The 26,551-nt window shown below is 38.6% G+C and overlaps 1 protein-coding gene across 1 annotated transcript in view; it reads right to left on the bottom strand.

Annotated features, from left to right (window-relative positions):
- Window positions 1-21,866, bottom strand: part of TNKS (tankyrase) — a 244,142-nt gene extending 222,276 nt beyond the window's left edge. The window contains exon 1 of the mRNA XM_058290097.2: window positions 18,906-21,866. Coding sequence (XP_058146080.1) covers window positions 18,906-19,578 — 673 coding nt within the window. The 5' untranslated portion in view covers window positions 19,579-21,866. The remainder of the gene's footprint in view (window positions 1-18,905) is intronic.
- Between the last annotated feature and the right edge of the window lie 4,685 nt (window positions 21,867-26,551).

Genomic DNA, 26,551 nt, shown 5'->3' with positions numbered 1-26,551 from the left:
ATGGTTCAAACCCCAGGCCTCCTTGACCCGTGTGGAGCTGGCTCATGCGCAGTGCTGATGCGTGCAAGGAGTGCCGTGCCACGCAGGGGTGTCCCCCGCGTAGGGGAGCCCCACGCACAAAGAGTGTGCCCCGTAAGGAGAGCCACCCAGCGCGAAAGAAAGTGCAGCCTGGAAACGGACTTTGGCCCAGCGGTTAGGGCGTCCGTCTACCATATGGGAGGTCCGCGGTTCAAGCCCCGGGCCTCCTTGACCCGTGTGGAGCTGGCCATGCGCAGTGCCGATGCACGCAAGGAGTGCCGTGCCACGCAAGGGTGTCCCCCGCGTGGGGGAGCCCCACGCGCAAGGAGTGCGCCCGTGAGGAGAGCCGCCCAGCGTGAAAAGAAAGAGCAGCCTGCCCAGGAATGGCGCCGTCCACACTTCCTGTGCCGCTGACGACAACAGAAGCGGACAAAGAAACAAAAGCAGACAAAGAAACAAGATGCAACAAATAGACACCAAGAACAGACAACCAGGGGAGGGAGAAATTAAATAAATAAATAAATCTTTAAAAAAAAAAAAAAAAAAAAAGAAAGTGCAGCCTGCCCAGGAATGGTACCGCACACACAGAGAGCTGACACAGCAAGATGACACAACAAAAAGAAACACAGATTCCTGTGCCGCTAACAACAACAGAAGCGGACAAAGAAGACGCAGCAAATGGACACAGAGAACAGACAACCGGGGGGGTGGGGGGGGGGGGAGAAATAAATAAATAAATCTTTAAAAACAAAAACAACTGTTACTGACAAAAAATTGGAAGACACCTTCCTGAGTAACCTACAAAGGAATAAGTAAAAAACCACTGAAATAACTAGAGACATCAATATAAGAACTAGTGATGAATATTTAAAGCAGAGAAATGGACAGAGACAGAGGTGCAGATATAAATGATGATTTCAGGCATTTATTGCTGTATAACAAACTATTATGAAATTCAGTGGCTTAAAACAACAACTACCACTCATTATTTCTCATGACACCATGAGGTGACAAAGCTCAGTCACCCAGAGGTTTGCCTAGGCAGGATGGCTCACTCGCTCAGCGAGCAGTGGGTACTGGAGGTCACCGAGAGCTTCCTGGGGCCGCTACCTGGGCTTTCTTCTCTTCCACATGGCCTTCCTCATAGCATAATGGCTGAGTTCCCAAAGGGAGAGGTCCTGATGCACAAAGTGAAAAACGCAGATCTCTGAAGGCTCAGAGGTTATACAACGTAACTTCTGCCACATTCTATTCACTGTAGCATGTCATAAGGCCAGCTCAAATACAAGGGGAGGAAAATGGGCTCCACTTTTGGATTGGCAGTGAAACATACATATAGATGAAGGGAAGAAATACACGGTATTAGTCTCGGAGGACTATCTACCACATATATACCTGTAGAACTAAAACTAAATGATGTTTATATGGGAATGCATATAATGTCTATGTCCTCTGACGATGGAGCTAGAATGATGGAGCACAAATTAGAGATTGGATGCAAAAAAAAAAACCCTTTTTAACTGTTTTCAGGATTCATATTAGTGTTTGTATATTAAGTATTTCTGCATAATATAAATACATTTATAAATAATGCAAAGTGAGTAACTGTGATATTCTAATTCAATAATCCTCTATGTCCTTGAGAACCAGAAGTCACAATATGGAAGAAATTATGTACAGATGTAAGAGGTTAAATGAAAATCCCAGGGGAGTAGATGTAGTTCAAGTGAATGAATGCCTGCTTCCCACATACGAGGTCCTAGGTTCAATTCCTGGTACTGCCTACAAAAAATTTTTTTTTTAATTAAAAAAAGCTCTAAATTTGAAATGGAAGTATAAATATTAGCAAAGTAGACTGTCAGAATGGTTTAAAAAGCAAGACACACTTTACAGAGAACAGATAGGTTTTAAGTAAATGGATGGAAAAAATATACCATGCATACACTAAGCATAGGAAGGGTGGAGTAGATATATTAACATCTGATAAAAGAGATTAGGAAAAATGAGTATCACCAGAGACAAAGGGGAGTATTTCATAGTGATTTAAAAATAAAAAGGTTAATTCCAGGAGGACATATAAACACACCCAACAACAAAGTTTCAAACAAAATGCATGAAGCGGGAAGCTGATTTGGCCCAAAGGATAGGGTCCGCCTACCACATGGGAGGTCTGAGGTTCAAACCACAGGCCTCCTTGACCTGTGTGGAAATGGCCCATGTGCAGTGCTGATGTGCACAAGGAGTGCTCTGCCAAGAAGGGGTGTCCCCCATGTAGGGGAGCCCTACGCGCAAGGAGTACGCCTCGTAAGGAGAGCCGTCCAGCGAGAAAGAAAGTACAGCCTGCCCAGGAATGGCACTGCACACACGGAGAGCTGACACGACAAGATGACGCAACAAAAAGAAACACAGATTCCCGGTGCCGCTGATAAGGACAGAAGATCACAGAAGAACACACAGCGAATGGATAGAGCAGACAACGGGGGGGTGGGGGTGGGGGAGTAGGGAGGGAGAGAAATAAAAAATAAAACTTTAAAAGAAAAAATGCATGAATACAAAAGACAATACCACAATTAGAGCTAGAGGTTTTATCACTTCTCTCTCTCAGCAAGTGATACAACTGACAGTACACCAGTAAAGATATGAGATGTGAGCAACACTATCAACTACCTTGATTTAATTGATATTTACAGAACACTACAACCAAAAACTGCATAATACATCATCTTTTCAAGAGCACACGGAACATTCATCAAGATCAAATGATGGGGGAAATGGATGTTGCTCAAGTGATTGAGTTCCCGCCTATCACATGGGAGGTCCAGATTTGGTTCCCAGTACCTCCTAAAGAAGAAGAGCAAGATGGCAAGCTGATGCAACGAGATGATGCAACAAGAGACACACGGAGGAAAACATGAGAGACACAACAAAGCAGGGGTGGAGGTGGCTCAAGTGATTAGGTGCTTCCCTCCCACATGAGAGGTCCCGGGTTAGGTTGCCCGTACCTCCTAAGAAAAAAAACAAGAAGGCCAGCATACTACGAAACAGACACAATGAATGCAAACAATAAGAGGGTGGGGAGACATAAAGCAAAACTTTAAAAAGAAAAAAAAAGATCAAATGATAGGTCAGAAGGTAAGTCTCAATGAATTTAAAAGGATTGAAATCATAAAGAATATATCCTGGGGAGAGAATGTAGCTCAAGTGGTTGAGTGCCTGCTTCCCATGTATGAGGTCTCAGGTTTGATTTCCAATACCTCCTAAAAACAAACAAATGAAAACACCAACTCTCATTGGGGAGCAGATGTAGTTCAATGGTTGAGCACCTGTTTCCCTTGTATGAGGTCACAGGTTTAATCCCTGGTACCTCCTAAAAGAAAGAAAGAAAGAAAATGTCCTCTGACCCCAATAAAGTTAAATTAGAATACTCCAAGAATCTAGAAATTAAATAACATTGCTAAGTAATTCATAGCTCAAGGAAGAAATCACAGGGAAAAACAGAAAATATTTCAAACTGACTGATAATGAAATCATAACATATTAAAACTTCTGGGATGCAGCTAAAGCAGTGATTAGAGGGAAATGTATACTATTAAATTTTTGTATTAGAAAAGCTTAAATCTAATGACCTCAAGTTCCACCGAAGAAGCTGGGAAAAGATCAAAGTAAACAAGACAGGGAGTTTCTATGATGGCTCCCAGTGACCCCCAACTCCTGGTATTCATGTCCTTGCATAATTCCTTCCCTCTAAGTATGTGCTGGGCCCACTGACTTCCTTCTATCAAACAGAACACAACAAAAATGATGTGAAGTCACTTCCAAAATTAGATTCTAAAAAGACTCTGGCTTCCCTCTGGCTTGCCTTCCCTTGCTGTCTCTCTCACTTGCTCTAATAGAAGTAACTGTCATATAATGAGCTGCCTATGGAACTGAGAAAGACTTCAGTCTAAATGCCTGAGAGGAACTGAATCCTGCCAACGACCACCCAAGTAAGTACGGAAACAGATCTTCTCTCAATCAAGCCTTCGAGACTGTATCAGAGTCTTCAACCTGACTACAGCCATATGAGAGACCCTGAGCCAAAGGACATAGCTACGACATGTCCAAATTCCTGACCAGCACCTGAATCCTGAGCCACAGAAACTGTGAGATAAATAAATGTTTCTCATTTTAAGCTGCTAAATTTTGCAATAGTTTCATACACAGCAATAGATAACTAGTACAGTAAATTAAAAATAAGTAGAAGAATAGAAACAATAAAGATAAGAGCAGAAACCAACAATATGGAAAGCAAACAGAGAAAATTAAGAAAGCCAAAAACAGGTTATTTGTAAAGAACAACAGAATTGTTAAATCCCTAGAGAGAGACTAATCAGAAGAAAACAAAATTATCAACATGCAGAACAAAGGAACTCATCTCAACAAGTCTTACAGATAATATAACCATAACAAAATATTATAAATATCTTTATGCAAACAAATTTGAAAATTTAGATAAAATGAACAAATTCTTTAAAAGATACACTCACCAAAATTGACAATGAGAGAGAACATTTGAATAGCACTGTAACAATTAAAGAAATAAAATTCACTATCAACAATCTTCCCACAAAGAAAACAATAGATCCAGTTGATTTCATTGGGTATTCAACCAAATATTTAAGGAGAAATAACACCAATTCTTCAAAAACCTACTCAGAAGGGAAGTGGATGTGGCTCAAGCGATTGAGCTCCAGCCTATCACATGGGAGGTTCGTGGTTCAGTTCCTGGTGCCTCCTAAAAGAAGACAGCGAGTTGGTATGATGGACAGGTGGCAAGCTGACACAACAAGATGACACCAAAAGAAGAACATAATAAGAGACACAACAAAGCAGGGAGCAAAGGTTCCTTGTGCCTCCTAAAGAGGACATGCAGGATGGTGAGCTGATGCAATGGGCAGGTGTAGCGAGCTGACATGACAAGGTGATGCAAAAAAAGACACAAGAGGAAAAACATAACGAGAGATACAACAAAGCAGGGAATGGAGGTGGCTTAAGTGATTAAGTGGCTTAGGTATCTCCCTCCCATGTTGGAGGTCTCGGGTTCAGTTCCTGGTACCTCCTAAAGAAACAGAAAAGACGAACAGACATAGGAAGTGCAAATTAAGAAGCGGGTAGGGAGAGATAAATAAATAAATCTTTTTTTTAAAAAAAACAAACCCCATTCAGAAAAGAGACATGAACAATTCCAAGCACATTTTATGAAATCAGCATAACCCTAATGCCAAAATTTGGCAAACACTGCCAAAACAAAGCAAAATAAAAACAGACCAGTAGTACTCATAAACTGTGGTAGACTGAATTATATATCCCAGAAAAATATGTTCTTAACCTTAATCCATTCCTGTGGGTGTGAATCTACTGTAAATAGGACCTTCAGAAGATATCTTTCTTAGTTAAGGTGTGGCCAACTGAATCAGGATGGATCTTAATCCTACCACTGGAGGCATTACAGAGAAGGCCACAGAGAGAAAGCAAGGAGAAGCTAAAAGATGAAAGTTAACAGAATGAGTAAGAGAAAGGAGAGGACACTGCTGTGGCGGAAATGCCAAGGAACCTAAAAGATCACTGGCAACCAGCCCCAGCACACTACAGTCTTTGGGGAGAAAACATCACCTTGCTGACACCTCAAGTGTGCACTTCTAGTCTTAAAACTATGAGCCAATAAATTCCTGGTGGTTAAGCCAACCCACTGAATGATATTTGTTTCAGCAGCTGGGAAACTAAGACATGAACTTAGATGCAAAAAACTTAAAATATTAGCAAACAGAATCTAGCAATATTAAAAAATAAATTAAAAAAAAAAAAAACACATCATGACTAAGCAGGGTTTATCCCAAGAATGCAAGATTGATAAAACATGGAAAATTGACGTTAATTAATTATATTGAAAAATAAAAGAGAAAGCCAATATAATCATCTCAGTTGATGCAGAAAAAGCATTTGACAGTATTCAACATCTATTCATGATAAAAACACTCCACAAACTGGGAATAGAAGAGAACTTTCCCAATCTAATAAAAGGCAGCTACAAAAAACTTAACATTGACATCATACCTAATGGCAAAATATTTGCGTTCCTCCTAGGAGGAAAATATGTCTACTTCTACCACTTTAATTCAACACTGTCAATAAAAAGAAATACAAGGCATAACTGTCCTTACTTGCATATATGATTCTCTAATAAAAAAAAAATTCTCTAATAAAAGATAGCTACAGAAGAGCTACTTGAAGGCTAATAAGCAAACCAATTATAGTTTATATAATAGCAACAAGCTATAGAAAAATTAAAAATTAAAATTAAATCTACCTACAATGCCTTAATTATACATTTTTTTAAAAATTAGGAATAAAATTTTATGAAAGTCCTGAAAGACTTGTACACTTAAAATTACCAAAAAAATTACCAAGAAAATTACATTTTCTATAGTTCAACATGATCCCAATCATTATTCCAAGGTGATTTTTGTGGAAATTGGCAATCTGATTCTAAAATTTCAATAGAAATGCCAACAAATCTACAATATCTAAAACAATGTTGAAAAAGATGAATCAAATTGGAGAATTTATACTACCCAACTTCAAGACTAACTACAAACCTACAGTAATCAGGCTAGTGTAGTTTTGCTGCAAAAATCAACAGATCAATAGAACAGAATGAAGAGCTCAGAAACACTCCTACTTATACAGATAATCTGATCTGTGACAATATCACAAAAGTAATCCAATAAGGAAAAGAAGGTATTTTCAACAAATGGTGCAAGAATAATCAGATAAATATGGGGGGGAGGGATAAAATTTTGGCTTTCAAGGTCACAACACACACAAAAATTAACTGAAGATGGATCAGAGAAGGTAAATGTAAAAACTAAAACCATAAAGCTTTTAGTAGAAAATATAGAAGTATATCTTTGGGAGTCGAGGAATAGTAAAAGTTCTTATTCAGGTCACAGGTTATAGAAAGCAATAACCATAAAAGAAAAAGAAAATAAATTTAATTAAGTGAAAGTTAATTATATTCAAACTTCTGTTCATCAAAGTAACCCAAGAGAAAAATAAATCAGCAATCTACAGACCAGGAGAAAATATTAACACAATGCTTATCGGACAAAGGACTAGTATGCAAAAATATATAAAGAACTCCTAAAACTCAATAATAAAAAGATAAACAGCCCAAAAAAAGTGAATAGGACTAACCAATAAAGAAAAGGGCAAAACTTCAGAAAAGATATATAAAGGGCATATAAGTACACAAAAAGGTGTTTATCACTAGTCTTCAAGGAAATGCAAAATAAAACCATAATGATATATCATTGGTTAAAATTAAAACATCTGAGAACATCAAATATAGATCAACTGAGGGGAATACAAAATGGCACATCCACTTTGGGAAAAAGTCTAGCAGTTTCTTATAAAGCTGAACATTCACCTACATTCACCTAACCTATATGGCTCAGCAATTCCAATCCTAGGTATTTATCCAAGAGAAAAGAAAACTTATATCCACAAAAAGAATTTTGCAATGGGCACAGCAGCTCTATTCATAATGCTCAAAAACTGAAAATAGCATAAGCATCCATCAATAGGAGAAAAGATTAAAAAAAACCATATGTTCATACCATAAAATATTTCTCAGCAATAAAAGGGAAATATTGATACATATTAAAACATCAAAAACATGCGAAGTAAAAGAAGCCTTACATAAAACAGTATATGTTCTGTGATTCCATTTATATGAACCTCTAAAACAGGCAAATCTTAAGCCAGCATGGGAAAAGAAGTCAGAATGGTGGTTGCCTCTGAGGAGAGGCTGGGGCAGGAATGGAGGGAAAGAGCATAAGGAAACTTTCAGAGGCTATGATGAACTTCTATAAGGGATTGATTATACCAGTATTTGTATTTGTCAAACCCAGTGAAGGTACACTTAATATATGTAAATACATATGTTATATCAAATGACAAACTTTTATACAAATACTGAACTCTAGGTAATGATACGCATATTGAAGTATTTAGGGGAAATTCTACAGAGGCCTGCAATTTAAAATGATATGCTGGGAAGCGGACTTGGCCCAGTAGTTAGGGCATCCGTCTACCACATGGGAGGTCCGCGGTTCAAACCCCGGGCCTCCTTAACCCGTGTGGAGCTGGCCCATGCGCAGTGCTGATGCGCGCAGAGTGCCATGCCACACAGGGGTGTCCCCCGCATAGGGGAGCCCCACACACAAGGAGTGCGTCCCGTAAGGAGAGCCGCGCAGCGCGAAATAAAGTGCAGCCTGCCCAGGAATGGTGCCACCCACATGGAGAATGGTCTCAGCAAGATGACAACAAAAAAACACAGATTCTTGTACCACCAACAACAACAGAAGCAGACAAAAAGAACAACACGCAGCAAAATGGACAGTGAACAGACAACTGGGGTGGGGAGGGGAAGGGGTGAGAAATAAATAAATCTTTAAAAAAAAATGATATGCTTAATAAAAAGACTGATAAATGGAAAAAGTAATATCAAAACAAATAGCTGTATAACAGAACTGGCTGGTACATACAGGATTATAATTGATGTAAACATTCCTGTGCTGTTTAACAGTTTGCTTGTAACCAATTTTTACTATCAGAGATAATTTTTAAAAACATCTTACAAATAGCTAATTTGCTGTTTAAATCATTTGCTCAAAGAGCATTATCATCAAAGCAAAAGAGATATAGATATATACATTTTACCATCTTTCTAACTAAAAGCTATATGTGAACTTTTTTAAAGTGGAACCTTTTTGTAAATTTTTTATCTTTTTTTTTGAAGGCATAGATCACACAAAATTTAACATTAAAAAATATAAGAGGTTCCCATATACCCCACTCCCCACCTCCCCCTAAAGTGGTACCTTAATCAAAGTGTGGGTTTCAATAAAACAATAAGTAAAAGATTTATTTCTCATCATTTTTTTTTTTGTCATCAACAATTTTAGGTCTGGAAAGATATTTATGAAGATGGTTCATTTTCTTCAATTATCAGATTAGACCCTTATTAAACCCTGAAGCAGAGTATTATCAATGACCTTGAAAGTATAATCAATGACTTTGTCAAACAATGAAAAGTACAAAAATGAATCACACTCTAGGACCAAAGAATTCTTATTCATTTTCTTACCCACTGAAAGGCAAAAGTTTAGAAGACAGAGAGTTTTTACTAAGAACTACATTTGTACAGTAGTAAGGGTGGAAAAAAGGCAAGCATGGTCATACTAAAAAACAGAAAGAGTCTGGAATGAGTTGAGCATCATCTATACGGTCAAATGTGTGCTATAGCAGATAACATCTGTTTTAGTTTCCCAGCTGCTGAAACAAATATCATCCAATGGGTTGGCTGAACAACAGAAATTTAGTGGCTCTCAGTTTCAGAGGCTTGAATTTGCTTTCTCCCAGGGTCGGTATCTTTTGGCTGCCTGGCAATCTTGGTCTTTGCCATCATATGGCAGTATACATGATGGTCTTTTCTCCTTTCTCTTGCAGGTTCCACTGTTTTCATCTTCAGGCTGGTCTCCGTTGTCTCTCTCTCTAATGACTGAATTTCATTCTGCTTATGAAGGACTCCAGGAAATCCAGATTAAAGCCCAATCTGATTCAGACGCACCACATCTTACCTTAAGTAACACCTTCAGGAGATCTTATTTACAATGGGTCCACACTCCAGAGAATGCAGACCAATATTTAAGAATATGTCTTCCTGAGCCACATAATTCAATCACCAACACCATCCAAATCAAAATAAAGCAAAAACTGTCACCTGTATTTTGCTGGTTTTGCTACTGAAATGACCGATATCATATACAGCATAATCTAAGTCATATGCTAATGTATAAGTCACATATTAATTAACTGACAAGGAAGCCTAATTTTAAAGTCCTTCAACTTGAAGTAAATATTATGAAATATCAGAATTCAGTGTTTTATTAAAAGTCTTTTTTAAAAAGACCTCATCAGAACTTTCCTTTAGAGAGACTTCATCAGAATACACTGGTCCTTTAACAAATAAAAATATGTTACTACTAAGAACTAAATTAAGGAGATGATATCAGTCTAAATTGGTACTATTTATAAAACTCTTTCACTCCTATCCTTTGAACAATAGAAAACCAGGGTCAAGGACGCTATCTGAAGAAAAGGAAGTCTTATATAAACTCTATTCTACGTAAAAAACTGGATCATTTTAATATGGCCATCTTAAGAAGGCATTATTAAAGCAGTATTTTCCAGAACAATAAAATCAACAACCTTTACCCAGATTGACCAAAAAGAGAGAGAGGAAGAGAGGATGCAAATCACTAAAATCTGGAATGAAAAGGGGGGACATTACAATGAGCCCAAAGAAATAAAAAGGATTTTAAGAGGATACTATGAACAACTGTATGCCAAGAAATTAGATAACTCAGATGAAACAGACAAATATATAGAAATAACCAAACTACCTACAATGATTCAAGAAGAAATAGATCTCAATGCCAATAACAAGAGATTGAACCAGGAATCAAAACCCCAGGACCCGATGGCTTCACTGCTAAGTTTTACCAAAAATTCTAAGAACTAATACCAGTTCTGCCTAAACTTTTCCTAAAAACTGAAAAGGAGGGAATACTTCCTATGAGGCCAACATCACCCTAACACCAAAGCCAGACAAAGATATTGTAGCAAAGAAAATTACAGACCAATACTCTTATGAATTTAGATGCAAAAATCCTCAACAAAATACTAGCAAACTAAACCCAAAAGCACATTATTAGAATTATAAGAATTATACACCATGATCAAGTGGGATTTATCCCGAGAATATAAATGTGGTCCAACATGAGAAAAACAATCTCAAGCAAACAAACAAAAAAACAATTAATGTCATACACCGCATTAAAAAAGGAAAAAACACGTGATTATTTCAATTGATGCAGAAAAGGCATTTGACAAAACCTAGCAGCCTTTCTTCATAAAAGCACTCAGAAAACTAGGAACAGAAGAAGACATCCTCATCATGATAAAGGGCGAATATGGAAAACTCAATGCTAAAATCATACTCAATGAATGACTAAAAGATTTGCCCCTAAGGTCAGAAACAAGACACGGATGTTCACTGTCACTGTTATCCAACATTGTACTGGAAGTTCCAGTTAGAGCAACTAGCTAAGAAAAAGAAAAAAGAGACATTCAAATTGGAAAGGAAGAAGTAAAACTTTCCCTATTTGTATGTGACATGATTCTATAAAGAGAAATTCCCCCAAAATCCACAACAAAGCTACTAGAGCAAATAAATTCAGTAAAGTAGTGGGGTACAAGATCTATCTGCAAAAATCATTACTCGACACTAGTAATGAACTCTGAAAAGTGAGAAAAAGAATCCCATTCACAATACCTACGAATAAATTTAACCCAGGAGGTAAAGAAGTGCACATAGAAAACTACAGACCATTGCTGAGGGAAATTAAAGAAGACCTAAATAAATGGAAGCACCTTCCATGTTCATGGATTGAAAGACCAAATATTGTAAAGATGTCAGTTCTACCCAAAGCAATTTACAGATTCAATGCGACCTCAAACAAAATTCCGACTGCCTTCTTTGCAGAAATGGAAAACCCAATTGAATCAAGTTCATATGAAAGGGTAAGTGGTCCCAAATAGCCAAAATCATCTTGGGGGAAAAAAAGAACAAAGTAGGAGGACTCACATGTCCTGATTTTAAAACTTATTACAAAGATACAGTAATCAAAACAGCATTGTACTGGCCCAGATAGACATACAGACCAATGGAATTGAAATGAGAGTTCAGAAATAAACCTTCACATCTATGAGCAACTAATTCCTGACAAGAGTACCAAGTGCGCTTAATGTGGAAAGAACAGTCTCTTCAGCAAACCGGTGTTGGGAAAACTAGCTATTCATATGCAAAAGAATTAAGGTAGACTCCTTTCTGACACCATATACATATATTAACTCAAAATGGACCAGATCTAAATATAAGAGCCAAAACTATAAAACTTGTAGATGAAAACAGGGAAGGATTTTCAGGTCCTTGAAATAGAGAATGATTTTTTAGACTTTCCACCAAAAGCACAAATGAGTAAAGTAAAAATTGATAAATGGGACTTCATCAAAATTAAAAACTGTGCTTCAAAAGACTTCATCATGAAAGTAAAAAGACAACCTACAGAATGGGAGAAAATTCTTGGAAAACACAATTCCCATAAAGATTTAATATCCAAAACATATCAGTAAATCCTATAACTCTTGGAAAACACAATTCCCATAAAGATTTAATACCCAAAACATATCAGTAAATCCTATAACCCAACAATAAAGACAGGCAACACAAATAAAAAATGGGCAAAAGATATGAAAAGATATTTCTCCAAAAAACAAATACCCAAATGAGCAAAAAGCACATGAAAAGATGCTCACCCTCAATAGCCACTGGGGAAAGACAAACCAAAACCACAATGAGATAGCACTTCACACCCACTAAAATGGCTGCTATTCAAAAAAAAACCAGAAAAGTTTTGGAGTCAATGTGGAGAAACAGAAACACTTGTTCATTGTTGGTGGGAATATAAAATGGTGCAGCCACTGTGGAAAGTAGTTTGGTGGTTCATCAGAAAATTAAGTATAGAATTACCATAGAAACAGGAATCCAAAATCTAGATATAACCCACAGCAACTGAAAGCAGGGACTGGAACAGATATTTGCACACCGATGTTCATAGTGGCATTACTCACAGTTGTCAAAAGAAGGAGCCAAACCAAGCGTCCATTAACAGGGGAATGGATAAACAAAATATAGTCAATAATACAATGGAATATTACTCAGCCATAAAAAGGGAGGAAGTTCTCATACATGCAAAACCATAGGTAGACCTTGAAAGACATCATGTTAAGTGAAATAAGTCAGACACAAAAGGACAAATACTATATGTTCTCACTGATAAGAAAAATTAGAGTAAACAAAATCATAAAGTCAGAAACTAGAATACAGTTACCAAGGGCTGTGGTGGAGGTAGAGAATGGGGAGTTAATATTTAATTGTACAGAAATTTATGTTTGAAATGACGGAAAAGTTTAGGTAATGGGTGGTGGTAATGGTAGAACATTGTGAATGTAATATTAACACCATTAAATTATATACTGAATGTAGTTAAAAGGGGAAATTTTAAGTTGTATATAAGTTTCTAGAATAAAAACTTTTTAAAAACATAAGACTGTACAATACAAACGGAATACTACTGCAAACAATGGACTACAGTTAATAGTACAATTAAAATATTCTTTAACTGTAACAAAGGTACCACGCTAACATAATCATAGGGGTGGTACATAGTAACTCTTATTTTCTGCATGATTTTTCTGTAAAATTATAATTTCTCTAATATATATAAAAATAATTTTTTAAAGTACAAAAAAGTAAGCTCAGAACCTATATAAATAATGAAGATACACCATTTGAAAATTATGTTTCTAATTGTAAACAGGATGATTCCATTATTAATAAATTCACTGAGCTATATTTTAAATGAAATAATTATTATAATCCATGATGGGATAGAAAAGATTCTTAATTCTACACTGGAAAGAATTATGGTTATGCTTATTATTTTAGTTTGCTAAAAAGCCCAAAGTAGATACCATAAAATGGGCTGGCTTTTAACAATGGGAATTTATTTGCTTACAAGTTTAAAATGTCCAAAAGAAGGCATCATCAGGTGATGCTTTCTTCCCAAAGACCAGCTGCTGGAGATCATGGACTTCTCTGTCCTATGGGAAGGGACATGGTGGCACTTGCTGGTCTCTCGCTTGTCTTCCAGGTTACACTGCTTTCAGTGTCTTGCTTCCATGGCTCTCTCTCTTTCTCTATATTCATTCCATATATAAAGAGCTCCAGTAAGAAGATCAAGGTGCACCTGGGTCAAACCTTAACTGAAGTAATCGATTCAAAATGTCCTACTTAAAATAGGTTTACACCCACAGGCATGGACTGGCTTTAAGAACATGACCTTCTGGGGTATACATGGTTCCAAACCACCACGCTCCATACTCTAGACCCACAAGACATGTTCTTTCCATAGGCAAACACATTATTCCATCACAGTATCCCCAAAGCTGTAAATCATTTCAGAAACAATGTTTAGTACAAAGTCTCACCAAAAATCGGTTATAAGGGCTGGGGTGGGGGATGCAGCTGCTGAGCAGACCTGTTGGGTCTGGGCCGTGTCCGCGAGATGGCGAACATGCGAATAGCCATGATGTTCCGGCCTCTCAGCAACAAGGAGACTAAAGACGGGGGAAGAATTTTTATGGAAGTTAAATCAGGAATTTAAAGGTAGATAATTGACCAGATGGCTTTGGGGACTCCCGGGAGAAGGCTGTGGCATTTGGCTTTGATTACTGCTGTTCAGTCAATCCAGAGGATCCCCACTATGCGTCTCAAGATGTTCCAGGATTCGGGGACTGAAGTGCTGTCTGGAGTTGCCAAAGGCTACAACGTATGTCTTTTTGCCTATGGACAGACAGGCTCTGGAAAGACATATACCATGCTGGGGACCCCAGGGTAGATAGGGCTGAAGCTGTGGACATGTGAGGGTCTCTTCAACGGGGAGGAAGACTATGCCTCACTGCCTTCCTCCTGCAGGATAAAAGTAAGTTTCTTGGAAATCTATAATTCCTAATGTTCATTAATTCATTCAACAAATGTATTTTGTGCCAGATACTGTACTGAATGGTGTGCCAGGTACTGTACTGAGTGGTGCCAGGTACTGTACTTAATGGTGGATCTATACTAATAAAGCTCGCTTAAAAAAAAATCGGTTACAGGGAGCAGATGTGGCTTAAGCAGGTGAGCGCCCCCCTCCCACATGGGAGGTCCCAGGTTTGGTTCCTGGTGCCTCCTAAACAAGACAAGCATAACAAGACAAGCACACGATTGAACACAACAATATACAAGAGAGGGACAGTCATTAGATAAATATTCCCATTTCCACAAGGAGAAATTGTAAGGAAAACAGGGGTCACAGTGCCCGAATAATTCCAAAACCCTGCAGGGCAAACTCCATTAGTTTGCAAAGGTCTGAGGGTCATCTACACAAAGATGTTTTGTCCCCCAGGCTTGATGGAAAGGCAGCCCCACCCTTTCCATGAGCTTACAGAGCAGCCAGGTTCTCCCCAAACTCTGGGGTGAAGGGTCCAACATCCAGCTGCTGGAGATCCTGGACTCCTGTCACATGCGAAGGCACATGGCAGCATCTGCTGGTCTCTCCCTTCTCTTCCAGGTTTTATTGCTTTCTGCTTCTTATTTCTATGGCTTTCTCTCTCTGTATCCATCCCATATATAAAGGACTCTGGTAAGAAGATTAAGACCAACCCTGGGCCATGCCTTAACTGAAATAACTTATTTAAAAGTTCCTACTTACAATAGTTTACACCCACATTATGTATTAGCTTTTTTTTTTCTCTCTTCTCAAGTCATTTTATTAGAAGTGCTAAACTGTGGTAACAAAATCTGATAAGGCCATTACTATGTATTAGCTTTAAGAGCATAATTTTCTGGGGTACATACAGTTCCAAACTACCATACTATGGTAATTTTTTTTAATTACTTTAGGATTTAAATATGGCTTCATACAATTTCTAAGATCATTAAAATAGTTTAATTTCATTCTTCAGAACTATAAACACATTTCTCATACACAAAGGCATTAATATTATTCTTTTCACTCTATGCTTGGCTAGCTTGGACTCATCCTTTAAATCCCTTCTTAAAAATCTCAATCTGGAAAAACTTCCTGAACCCCTTTAAAACCAGGACAAGAGACCCTATTACCTGCTCCAACAGTATAATGTACTTTTCTTATCACTTTTGGGAACATACTTTGCAGGTTTTTGTTGGTGGTAATGTTCAGCTGTTAGTCTTCCCACCTGACCATAGACTCCACAAGGGTAAGGACTATGTGCACTCCAAAAATTGCACCAGTATTTAACATCTGACCTATGATAAGCAATAAAATATTTGTGGAACAAATGAACTACAACTTTTAAACCTTTCCACCTAATTTTCCACCTCTAAAACAGCTATTCCCTGACAATTCAGTGATCAATTAACACTCATTTGAGAATTAGATTTAACTGTTTAGCCAGTACATGATGAACAACACCAGATTTAACAAAGTTTTAATGTTATGTATATAAACATGAAAATATTATAAAATACATGGTGTTATATTTTTATAACATGGAGAGTTTTATTATTATTATTTGCCAGTTTTCCACAACTGAACTAAAAAAAAATTTATAAAAAATCCAGTTCAAGGTTAGGTTCTCATCACTACAACACATCACAATTGCAACACTGCAATTTGTAAGAACTGTTTTACTGTTTGTATTCTAGCTTATCTGGGTACACATAAAATTCTAAAACAGAATAAAAGTAACCATTATGGCAAACTCAAAAGCAGTGATTTGGGAGACAAGTACTATTTCCTTTGTAACTAATGCTACATTACTACACTAATCAAATAAAAATATAACCATCATTTGGTAGTGATTACTTACAAAGAGGTATGGTGAAAAATTGCAAGATTTGTAAAACAAGGTAGTTGAATTTGCAAAAAATTATGAAAAAATAAGCCTAGATTGATTTACAAAATAAGACCTGACCTTTTATTTAACCTAAAAAGAAAAAAAAATGCTATTTCATTTAAAATAAGCAACACTCCTGAGTAAATATCTAGTTAGATGGAAGTCTGTTAATGATACCATTCACAACATTCTTAATAGTAATCTATGTATTAAGAATGAATACAGGGAAGTGGATGTGGCTCAACTGATAGAGCATCCGCCTATCACATAGGAGGTCCAGGGTTCAGTACCCAGGGCCTCCTGGCCCATGTGGTGAGCTGGCCCATGCACAGAGCTGCCGTGCTCAAGGAGTGCCATGCCATGCAGCGGTGCCCCCTGGGTAGGGGTGCCCCAATGCACAAGGAATGCACCCTGCATGAAAAAAGCACAGCCCGCCCAGGAGTGGTGCCCCACACATGGATAGCTGATGCAGCAAGATGACGCAACAAAAAGACACAGATTCCCCATGCCGCCTGACAAGAACGCAAGTGGACACAGAAGAACACACAACAAATGGATGCAGAGAACAGACAATGGGGACCAGGGGTGGGGGGGTGGAGGGAAGAGAAATAAATAAAAATAAATCTTAAAAAAAAAAAAAGAATGAATACAGTAACCCAACAGAGAGTTCCTATAAAGCTATTGCTCATACTAATGGTCAGGACCCATTAGTGGGCCTTACAGCGTTTTTAAGAAATGAAGTGACAGAGGATATAAAATACCAGGATATACCACATAGTGCAAATTTCAGCTGTTTCTTGAAACTTCTGATTCAGTTTTGTGAATGTGGGATACAGTAAAAACATTTGTGAAAGCTTCCCTTGCCATATATGCCCTACACACACTACCTCTTTCCCCAAAACACTGAGAAAGTGGAAGCACTAAATACAATCATTCAAAAAAGGAAAAATGACCATAACCCCAGTATACATTATGACAGTTTAAGCTTGATTTCACAAGCTGTAAGCTCGAACTCCCTGAGTTCAAATCCAGTTCCACACTTTGTGTGAACTTCACCTTATGTAAACAATATATGCCTATGTAAAATAAGGATTACAAAATCTTCTTAGCTGTAGTAAAAGATAAATAACACATAAAGTTCTTAAAATATGCATTATTATTAACAGGACAAACTGAAGGAGTAATATATATTTTTAAAGTGGCAAGAAACAGTATCTTTGGTGTGTTATCTTTGATGTGTGTGTGCTGCTTTCAATTTTCATTTTTTATCTGTTTTATTTGCATTTTTAAATATATATGATATATATATTTCCAATGTAATGTTCTCTATGTACATAACATTTATTTTTTACAATATCAGTAGCAGTTATCTGGGCAGTAAAATTATGGTCCTTTGTTTTTGTTTTATATTTCTCTGTATTTTATAAAAAAGACATTAGGTTTTATAAAAGAGAATAGACTACTTGTTTTAAATTAAACAAAAGGACAAAAGAGTAAAGTGTGAATGAAGTACAGGGTTTAGGAATCAGCACTTTTTTGGAGAACTTATTGTGTGTCAGACACTTCTCATTTTTTTGCCCCTGAGAAAACAGAAGCAGCTGAGATAAAGCAAATTGTCGGTTAGACAACTAACAAATAGCAGTGTCCAGAACTTCAAAGTCTATATTTCTTCCATTATAACTGATGCAATATAACAGAATGCAAATATTTTCAAGTTGTGTTACATCGGCATTATTTTGGTCGCCCCCAACTAGATAATAAATTCCTGAAGAAAGGGCAGTTTCACAAACTTCATTTACGTATTCTTTTGACTTAGTAAGTCCATGACAGATCCTCAAACGTGTGGCGTTACACTAAACTTCTTTTGGTCTAGATCTGTCCTCAAGGGACTGACTCTTGCAAAAACGAAATAAACTAACGAACGAAAATAATCTACTCTAAGACTGCCCAAATCTAACTTTATTCCAATACATTCAGAACTGAAAAGTTCTAATACAGCCACATCCAGAGACTAAGAGTACAAGTGTCACTGTGCAAACACTCAAGAATGGATTCACGCTTTTCCCCTACCACGCCCCCGTCACCAAGCACTCTCTCAAGGAAGGAAACTCCTGCCTTCAGGTGAAGTGTTAAAGAACCGTAACCACGCCCCCATTTTTGGCCCATTATATTAAGCAGTTTCCGTACCTTACTTGGATCCCCGACCCCAACCCCAAAGCCCTTAAAAAACAATAGTCGCTGACCTGCAGCGAAGTGCAGGGGAGAAGACTTCCGGCCGGCCATGTCCTTAGCATTCACGTTTGCCGCGTCCACCAGTCTCTTTACCCGGGACACGTCCCCATTGCGACAGGCCTCCAGCAGTTCTCGTAGGGCCCCGCTCACTGCTGAGACCCCCGGCCCTGGTCCCGCCGACCCAGGCCCCAATGTTGCTGAGGCGCTAACTCCGGCCGCCTCGGGGCTCTCCGCCAAGCTCGAACCAGGGGAGGATGGAGAGGAAGATGAGGAAGAAGTAGGGGTAGAAGAGGACGATGGTGAATTATTACTGCCACCACCGGCTGGGTGAGGAGCGACCCCGACGGCAGATGAAGCAGAAACAGCCGGGACCAAGGGAGCGGCGGCGACGGTACAGATTGTGCTGGTGGTACTGCAACAGCTGGTACTGTCAACCGGGTCCGGGGATTGGGGCCTGTCGGGCGGATCCCGACTGCCATCCCCCTCCGGCAGCGCTAGGCCGTGCCGCGAAGAGGCGAACGGGGCCAGACCACTGGCCGTGGGGGAGGCTGGGGTGGTCCCGGGTGCCAGGCCGGGGCTGAGTGGGGGAGGAGGTGGCGGCGGCGGCGCCGAAGCCCCTGGGGCGGGCTGGAGCTGTTGTTGATGATGGTGGTGATGATGCTGAGAGCGACGCGACGCCGCCATCTTCGGACTCCCCCAGCACTGTCACTGCGGCAACGGCCCCACCGCCCGCCCTCACTTCCGACCGCTGGGCCAATCAGCATCCAGCGCACAGGAAATGATGCTCGGCGGGGTGGGAGGGGCCAGGAAGGAGGGAAGTATTGGAAGCTCAGAAAATAGCCGAGGAAGGGGGCGTGGCTTCCCGGCTGAGGGGCGGGCTTTGTGACGATTTGGCGGACTGGCCGGAGAGATTTGAACTCTGGAAGCAGCCAAAGCTCTAAATGAGAAAGTTTCCCTGAATTTCTCACTTTCAGCCTGCTTGCCTTGCCCTGCTCCGTTTTGTTGCGAGGACTCCTTTAGTCTGCCTTATCTTGCTCTAGAGCCAGCTATTGAGGTGTAACTCACTCAGCTTAAGCAGAAAAAGTGTCGTTTGTCTTCTTCAATCCCCTGGTCTGAAGAAATGGAACTGATAGCACCTACCTCACAGAATTGTTACTGGGAGTAAATGGCTCTGTGGCCCTTAGTAAAAGATAACTGTAATTAGCCCATTGGGAAATTTTTTGAAATGCAGTCTTTTTTCACTAGTTATCCCCTTAATCTCTATGCCCATGCCCCATTCCTATACATTTTCTCACTCTTAGAATACTTAAACCTCCATTTTTAAATGGTTATTCCGATTGCCGGCATTGGAATTCAAGCTCTGCCATTTACTAATTATACATTTAGAACTCTCAGGTTCCCCTCTGTTAAATCAAAATCAAAATACACCAGTAAATGCTAGCTTTTAAGTTATGATATTTTTCCTATTATCTCTATTTTTATTTCGTACCTGAAGGTTGACTCAATTGATTATGAATATATTCCTTTTTTTTTTTAAAGACATTTTTTAGCCCATCTTCTCTTCCTGTCCATTCTTAAATTCGCCTCACTCCACCTCCCTGTCCCTAACTAACCCCCCAAAAAAGATAAAGCCAGACCACCCTCTGTCACCCACCTTCAGATGCCATTCTTCACCAACTGGGAACTTTTCTCCGTCTAAACTGATCTTTTTTTTGTCTGCCATCAAAAAAGTTGTATCAATGAACAGAATAATCTTTGAAGACAAAGTGAAAAAAAAAAGATTGCTGGTGCCATGTATTAAATGTATAATCTTTAATAATCTACTTTGACAATATATGTTAAAAGCCATTAAGCATTCATATCTTTTGACCTAGTAATTCCGTTTCTGGGATTTTATCACATGGAAAACATCCAATAAAAAGGAAGGAGTTTTATCAAGAATAATTTTCTGGGACACAGATGTGACTCAACCAATTGGGCTCCTGTCTACCACATAAAAGGTCCAGGGTTCCATGCCCAGGGCCTCCTGGTGAGGGCAAGCTGGCCCATGCAGTGAGCTGGCCCGCACAGAGTTTTGGCCCACACTGGAGTGCCGCCCCACACAGGAGTGCCCCCCTGCATGGAAATGCTGCCCAGCACGGAAAAGCCGCTCCACACAGGAGTGCTGGCCAACGCTGAGAGCTGGCGCAGCAAGATGACGCAACAAGAGACACAGGAGAGAAAATAAGATGGAGTAGAACAGAGAGTTGGGGTAGTGCAAGAGAGTAATCACTTCTCTTCCGCTCTGGAAGGTCCCAGGATTGATTGCCAGAGCTGCCTAATGAGAATACAAGCAGACACAGAAGAACACACAGCAAAAGGACACAGAGAACAAACAATGGGGGGAGTGGGGATGGGGGGAAAAATAAATTAAATAAATCTTTAAAAAATAAGGGTGACTTTGCAGAGATTTAAGTTAGCAGACACAATTTTTTTAAAAAATTATTTTCTCACAGTATTTGAATAGCCAAACCAAAATCAATGTAAAGTCCAATAACAAAGGACTAGTTCATTAAATTATAGTTCACCTTACTGGAATATGAAAAATAATAATTATGCAAATTTAAGCAAGGGGGAAAGACAGATTACATTATAAACTAGCAGCTAAAAGCAAATGTTTTTGAAATTAGATTCACACAAGTTTGATTCTCAACTCTACCATTACTAGCTCTCTGATCTTAAATTATTTAACCTCTAAACCTCAGTTTCTTCATCTGATAAACTGGAAAAATACAACTTACTTCATAAATTCCTGTGTGAATTAAAAAAATATTATTTAACATTATTTGACACACTGCCAGTGAGTGTCTTCAATGGGAACTATTTTAACTGGGAGCTAAATATACCTGTACATTGATTGCCACTAAGTAAAAATGTATGAATGTATTAAAGTGATTGAAACCACAAAGATATCTTGATTTCACAAGCTCTAAGCTCAAACTGCCTGAGTTCAGATGCACTTCCACCACTTCCTGTGGAACTTAGCTTTATTAAACAATATATGCCTCACTTTTATCATCTGTATAATGAGTTGTAGTAAAAGATAAGTATGAATAATACATAAAAGATAAGTAATACATAAAGTTCTTAACATTTGTTTTATTATTAATAGAACAAATTGAAGGAGTGATATATACTTAAAAAGTGGCAAGAAAAGAGTATATTTGGTGTGTTATCTTTGATGTGTACATGTGTGTTTGTGTCTGTGTGTTGCTTTCAATTTTCATTTTTTATCTGTCCTATTTGAATTTTTAAATATATATATGATATATCTACTTCCAATGTAATATCCTTAATGTAAATAACCTAACTTTATTTTTTTTAATATCAGTAGCAGGTGTCTGGGTAACAAGTATATGGTTCTTTGTTTATGTTTTCTACTTCTCTGTATTTTATAAAAAGGATGTTTTTTGGATCAGGCTGTGTATGTTTTAAAATCATGGGTGATTTTTCATCTCCTTTTTTCAAAGTTTCAAAAACATTAGATTGTTATGATAAACTGTACAAATTTAAATGAAAATTTTGATACATAGTTATTTACTGTATGGGTAAGACATTATGGAGAAATTCAATATTGATTCTGAACCTTTAGAAACACTGAATTTTAGAGGTTAAAGAAACCTTAGTCCAGTCCCCAAATATGATAATTTAAGAAACTGGAGCCCTGTGTGTTAAAGGTCACAGACCAGTGACTGGCATTGCTAGAATTAGAATCAACATATCATGACTTGCTACTTTTCATTTATACTAGAAATAAGTGAATGGACACTTAGGGTCTCCGATTCATACTTTCTCAATAGTAAACTAGACCCTGAAGAAGTATTCACAACAACATTATTCCAGTATACTAGGCACAGATGGAAATTTCCTCTCTTAAGTAAAAACAAGATTTTGATGGGTCAAACAGAAATTTAGCATTGCAGAATATGTAAACAGGTGACAATTGTTGTTCACTATTAAATATAATTAGTGTGATGTTAATGTTCCCAGTTAATTAAATAGGTGAGTTTGTTTAGGACTATGCACTAATTATAAGGTTAGAAACAAATTAATATTGACTGGCATTTTTTCTCATCTAATCTATGATTACAGATTATAACTCTAACATTATGCATTTTGTAAATATGTGCCATTATTCACAGTAGACACTTGGCTAGCTAGGAAAACTCATTGTCCATAACACACACCTTCCTAGTTTTGACTCTTACCTTTCTAATGCAGAGCACAAAGGATGGCATTGAGGCATGGGGTAAATCAGCATGATACATGAGATGTCCAAACTCAACTTTGTGCCCCCTCAACTATGCCTTCTCCCCAAATGAGAAATGAAGAAATATCTCAATAGGTGCCCCTGATAGCCAATTACTCATAAATCATGCAAAGAAGTAGGAATGTTCTCCCTAATTCAAAATTCAACTATTATGTCTATTTACCGTACAAAGTAAATAAGAAAATCTCTGATGGATAGAGATAAAAGAGTTGAATTGCCTGAAACTACTCTACTACAAGCCATGTCTGAAAATGCCTTTGATCAGTTGGAAATTGCTTTTCTCTTCTCCAGTAGAAAAATCCTTAAAAGTATCTTTTAAGTATTCATAAGGTTTAGATTTATATGACTAATGTTGACTTCTAAGCATGAAAGTATAGATATCCTTACCTAATCTGTGGCCACACAAAATTCCATGAGGATTATACTATAGCATCATGGAAAGAGCAAAGTTTTAAAGTTAAACAAACGGACTGAAATCACACCTAATGATTACAAGTTGGTTAACCTTAGTAGATAAGCTTCAGCTCTGTCAGTCTAAAATTCTGATTTTATTGTAGCACTGGCATGAAGATTCATAGACCTAAGTATTTTATAAATACTCCTTGAATGTTAGTTCCATTCTCATACATGGCATAAAGTGTTAACAAGTACTCACAGTCACTATTGATAGCTTTCTCCTCACAACTTCCTTTATTACAAAGATAGGGAAAAGCAATAAATATCCAATATTTTGCATAAAACAAGAATCTTAGGCAAAGAAAGAACAAGTTTAAGTTTCCTCATCTGAAAATTCAGGGTTCTATACAGGCCCTGACTATGTTCAAGAATTGTTGAGGATCATAGTTGTGTAGCATCTTACTATTTTCAAAAATGTTTTCACAAAACTTATGTTCAAGTGCTATACAAATGTGAGCCACTTATAAGTGCATAGCACTCTTTTAAGTCACTTTATTGACCCTGGAGAAAGGGTCACCAACTCAAAGTCAGGGCACTAACCTTCCGAACTATGTGCTTTGATGTTTTTGTTGTTGTTGTTTTCCCATTGGACAGTCATCTGGACACTCTTTGAAAGCTTCACAATCATAAACTTTCCCAGTTTCCATATTTCAGTTGTACTTGGTAGGATTATTCCACCCATATGCTTCCCATTGATCTGCTCTAGATCCAAGTTCACTGATCACATCTCAGAGCTACTAAGTCCAGTTACTTTTCGGTGTCTCATACAAGGAGGAGAGATGCCTCCTCTGCAAATTCACAAGCACGAACTAGAGCTATATTTTGGCTGAGGCAGTGCCATTTGCTCACATCAGCCATACTAGAAAAGTTATTTTTATGTCAAAAATGCCTACAGTGCCAAAGACCCAGATTTCTCTATGAAAATGTTACTTTCTCTTTGCTGAAGTTCCACCCAGAAACCCAAGAGAATCTTTTGTGAAGTCAACAGGTGGACAACAATTTGAACAGCTGCAATCAGGCTGGCCGCATTGTACCAGAAGTTTGAGTTTATATGGCTATGAGTCTCCAAAAAAGAGTCAGGAGGTCATCAGAGCGCTGGTGCTTATGCACGCCTCAGCAGGGTCCCCGAGACAGCCAAAGTAGATACAACCCCAGGTACTGGTTCTCCTGAGAGCTACAGAGACCCACTGGTTCAACGGTCATGGCAGATGGCTCTGGAGTTCAGTGCCATGTCAGTGGCCCTACTTTGGAGTTTGTGTTCCTGAGTGTGATGGAGTTGGACTCAGATGTGGCCTTTCTACACATGCCTCTGTCACTTTTACTGGACCTGTGGTTGGCATTTGGGTTGGTGTATACTCAGGAGACCTGAATCTCTGGACTGTCCATGTGACAGCCAGACCCTGAGGCTCAGCAGACTTGCAACTCCTATCCTCTAGTTTATTGGACTTACCCAGGCCAGCTAACAGGGAGGTGAAGAAGGTCAACCACCACACCAGGGAGTCAAGAGTGCCTACAACTGCAAACAGGAGAATTGCATCCATCATCCATGTGGAATCTAAGCCCCCTCTCAATATAGAGGTGAAGTGGACATAACCATCCCAGGGTCCACAGGATGGAGGAATAGAGTATGGATTAGAGTGGACTTACTGATATTCTACTATGAAACTCTTATTAGTAGTAATGGAAGAAATTGTAGCACTGATGTAGAGAAAGTGGCCATGGTAGCTGCTGAGGGTAGGGAGAGGGAAGAAGAGATATGATGTGGGGGCATTTTCAGGACTTGGAGTTGTCCTGGGTGGTACTGCAGGGACAGATGCTGGACATTGTATGTCCTGCCATGGCCCACTGGGTGACCTGGGGGAGAGTGTAAACTACAATGCCAGCCATTATCCATGTGATGCAGCAGTGTTCCAAAATGTGTTCACCAAATGCAATGAATGTGCCACAATGATGAAAGAGGTTGTTGATGTGGGAGGAGTGGGGTGAGGGGGGGTGGGGATTATATGGGTATATGGGGACCTCTTATATTTTTTGAATGTAACATTTAAAAAATAATAATAAAGAAAAAAGAAAATAAAAAAAGAGATTTACAACTTATTACAAGGTAAGAAAATTACAGTAATTTGAAGACCCCATATTATATGTTTCTTAGTAGCCCACCATTGAAGTTTTCAATTGCTTTACAAGATCTCTTGCATACCAGAGTGCTCTAAATCCTGCTCCCAGGGCAAATGTAACCTGCCCCCCGAATAAGTTGGATTTTTCTGGCTGGTCTGTAGACTTGGGAGTAGTCAATTCAACGTGAGATGTTAGTTCCAGACAGAGAAGCAGTGTCATGATAATAATAAATAGTTAAGAATGTGAATTCTGCATCTGGCCTGCTTAACCATGAATCCCAGCTTTGCTGATAACTAGAGTTGTGTGATTAAAGGATGTCACATCCTACATTTTAACAGGGATGAGTAAAAAGAACTATTTGCTGTGTTTAGAAAATGTTAAGCAAGGTCTCCCACCAAAAACCTTGTTTCCTTGTCAGCATGTTGTTTTTTCAAAAGTAATTAAAATAGAAACTACACGTATAATCCATTACAGATAAACCTGTGGCTAACTTAGTTGGAAAAGATGAAAACTTGCTTTTCCCTAAGGTCACAAAAATGTTCTAGAAAGTTCTGGAATGTAGTGATAAGAACGCTTTAACCAGACAACCACATATCTAACCAGTGATGTAATAGCTTATGTAACTTTGGGTGGAGCCAACCAGAAAAGGGCTAATATAACTGTAAACCAGTAGACTGTGAAGTGTGCTCAGAGTCCTCAGCCAGCCCAGGGAGAACATGAAGCCACAGTGAGCGCGCGTCCTTGCAACTGCCTGAGGCATAGTGGACCACTGCA

This window comes from Dasypus novemcinctus, chromosome 29 (assembly GCF_030445035.2).
Source record: "Dasypus novemcinctus isolate mDasNov1 chromosome 29, mDasNov1.1.hap2, whole genome shotgun sequence".
Classification (NCBI taxonomy): Eukaryota; Metazoa; Chordata; class Mammalia; order Cingulata; family Dasypodidae; genus Dasypus; species Dasypus novemcinctus.
This window is presented reverse-complemented; position numbering and strand designations above follow the sequence as displayed.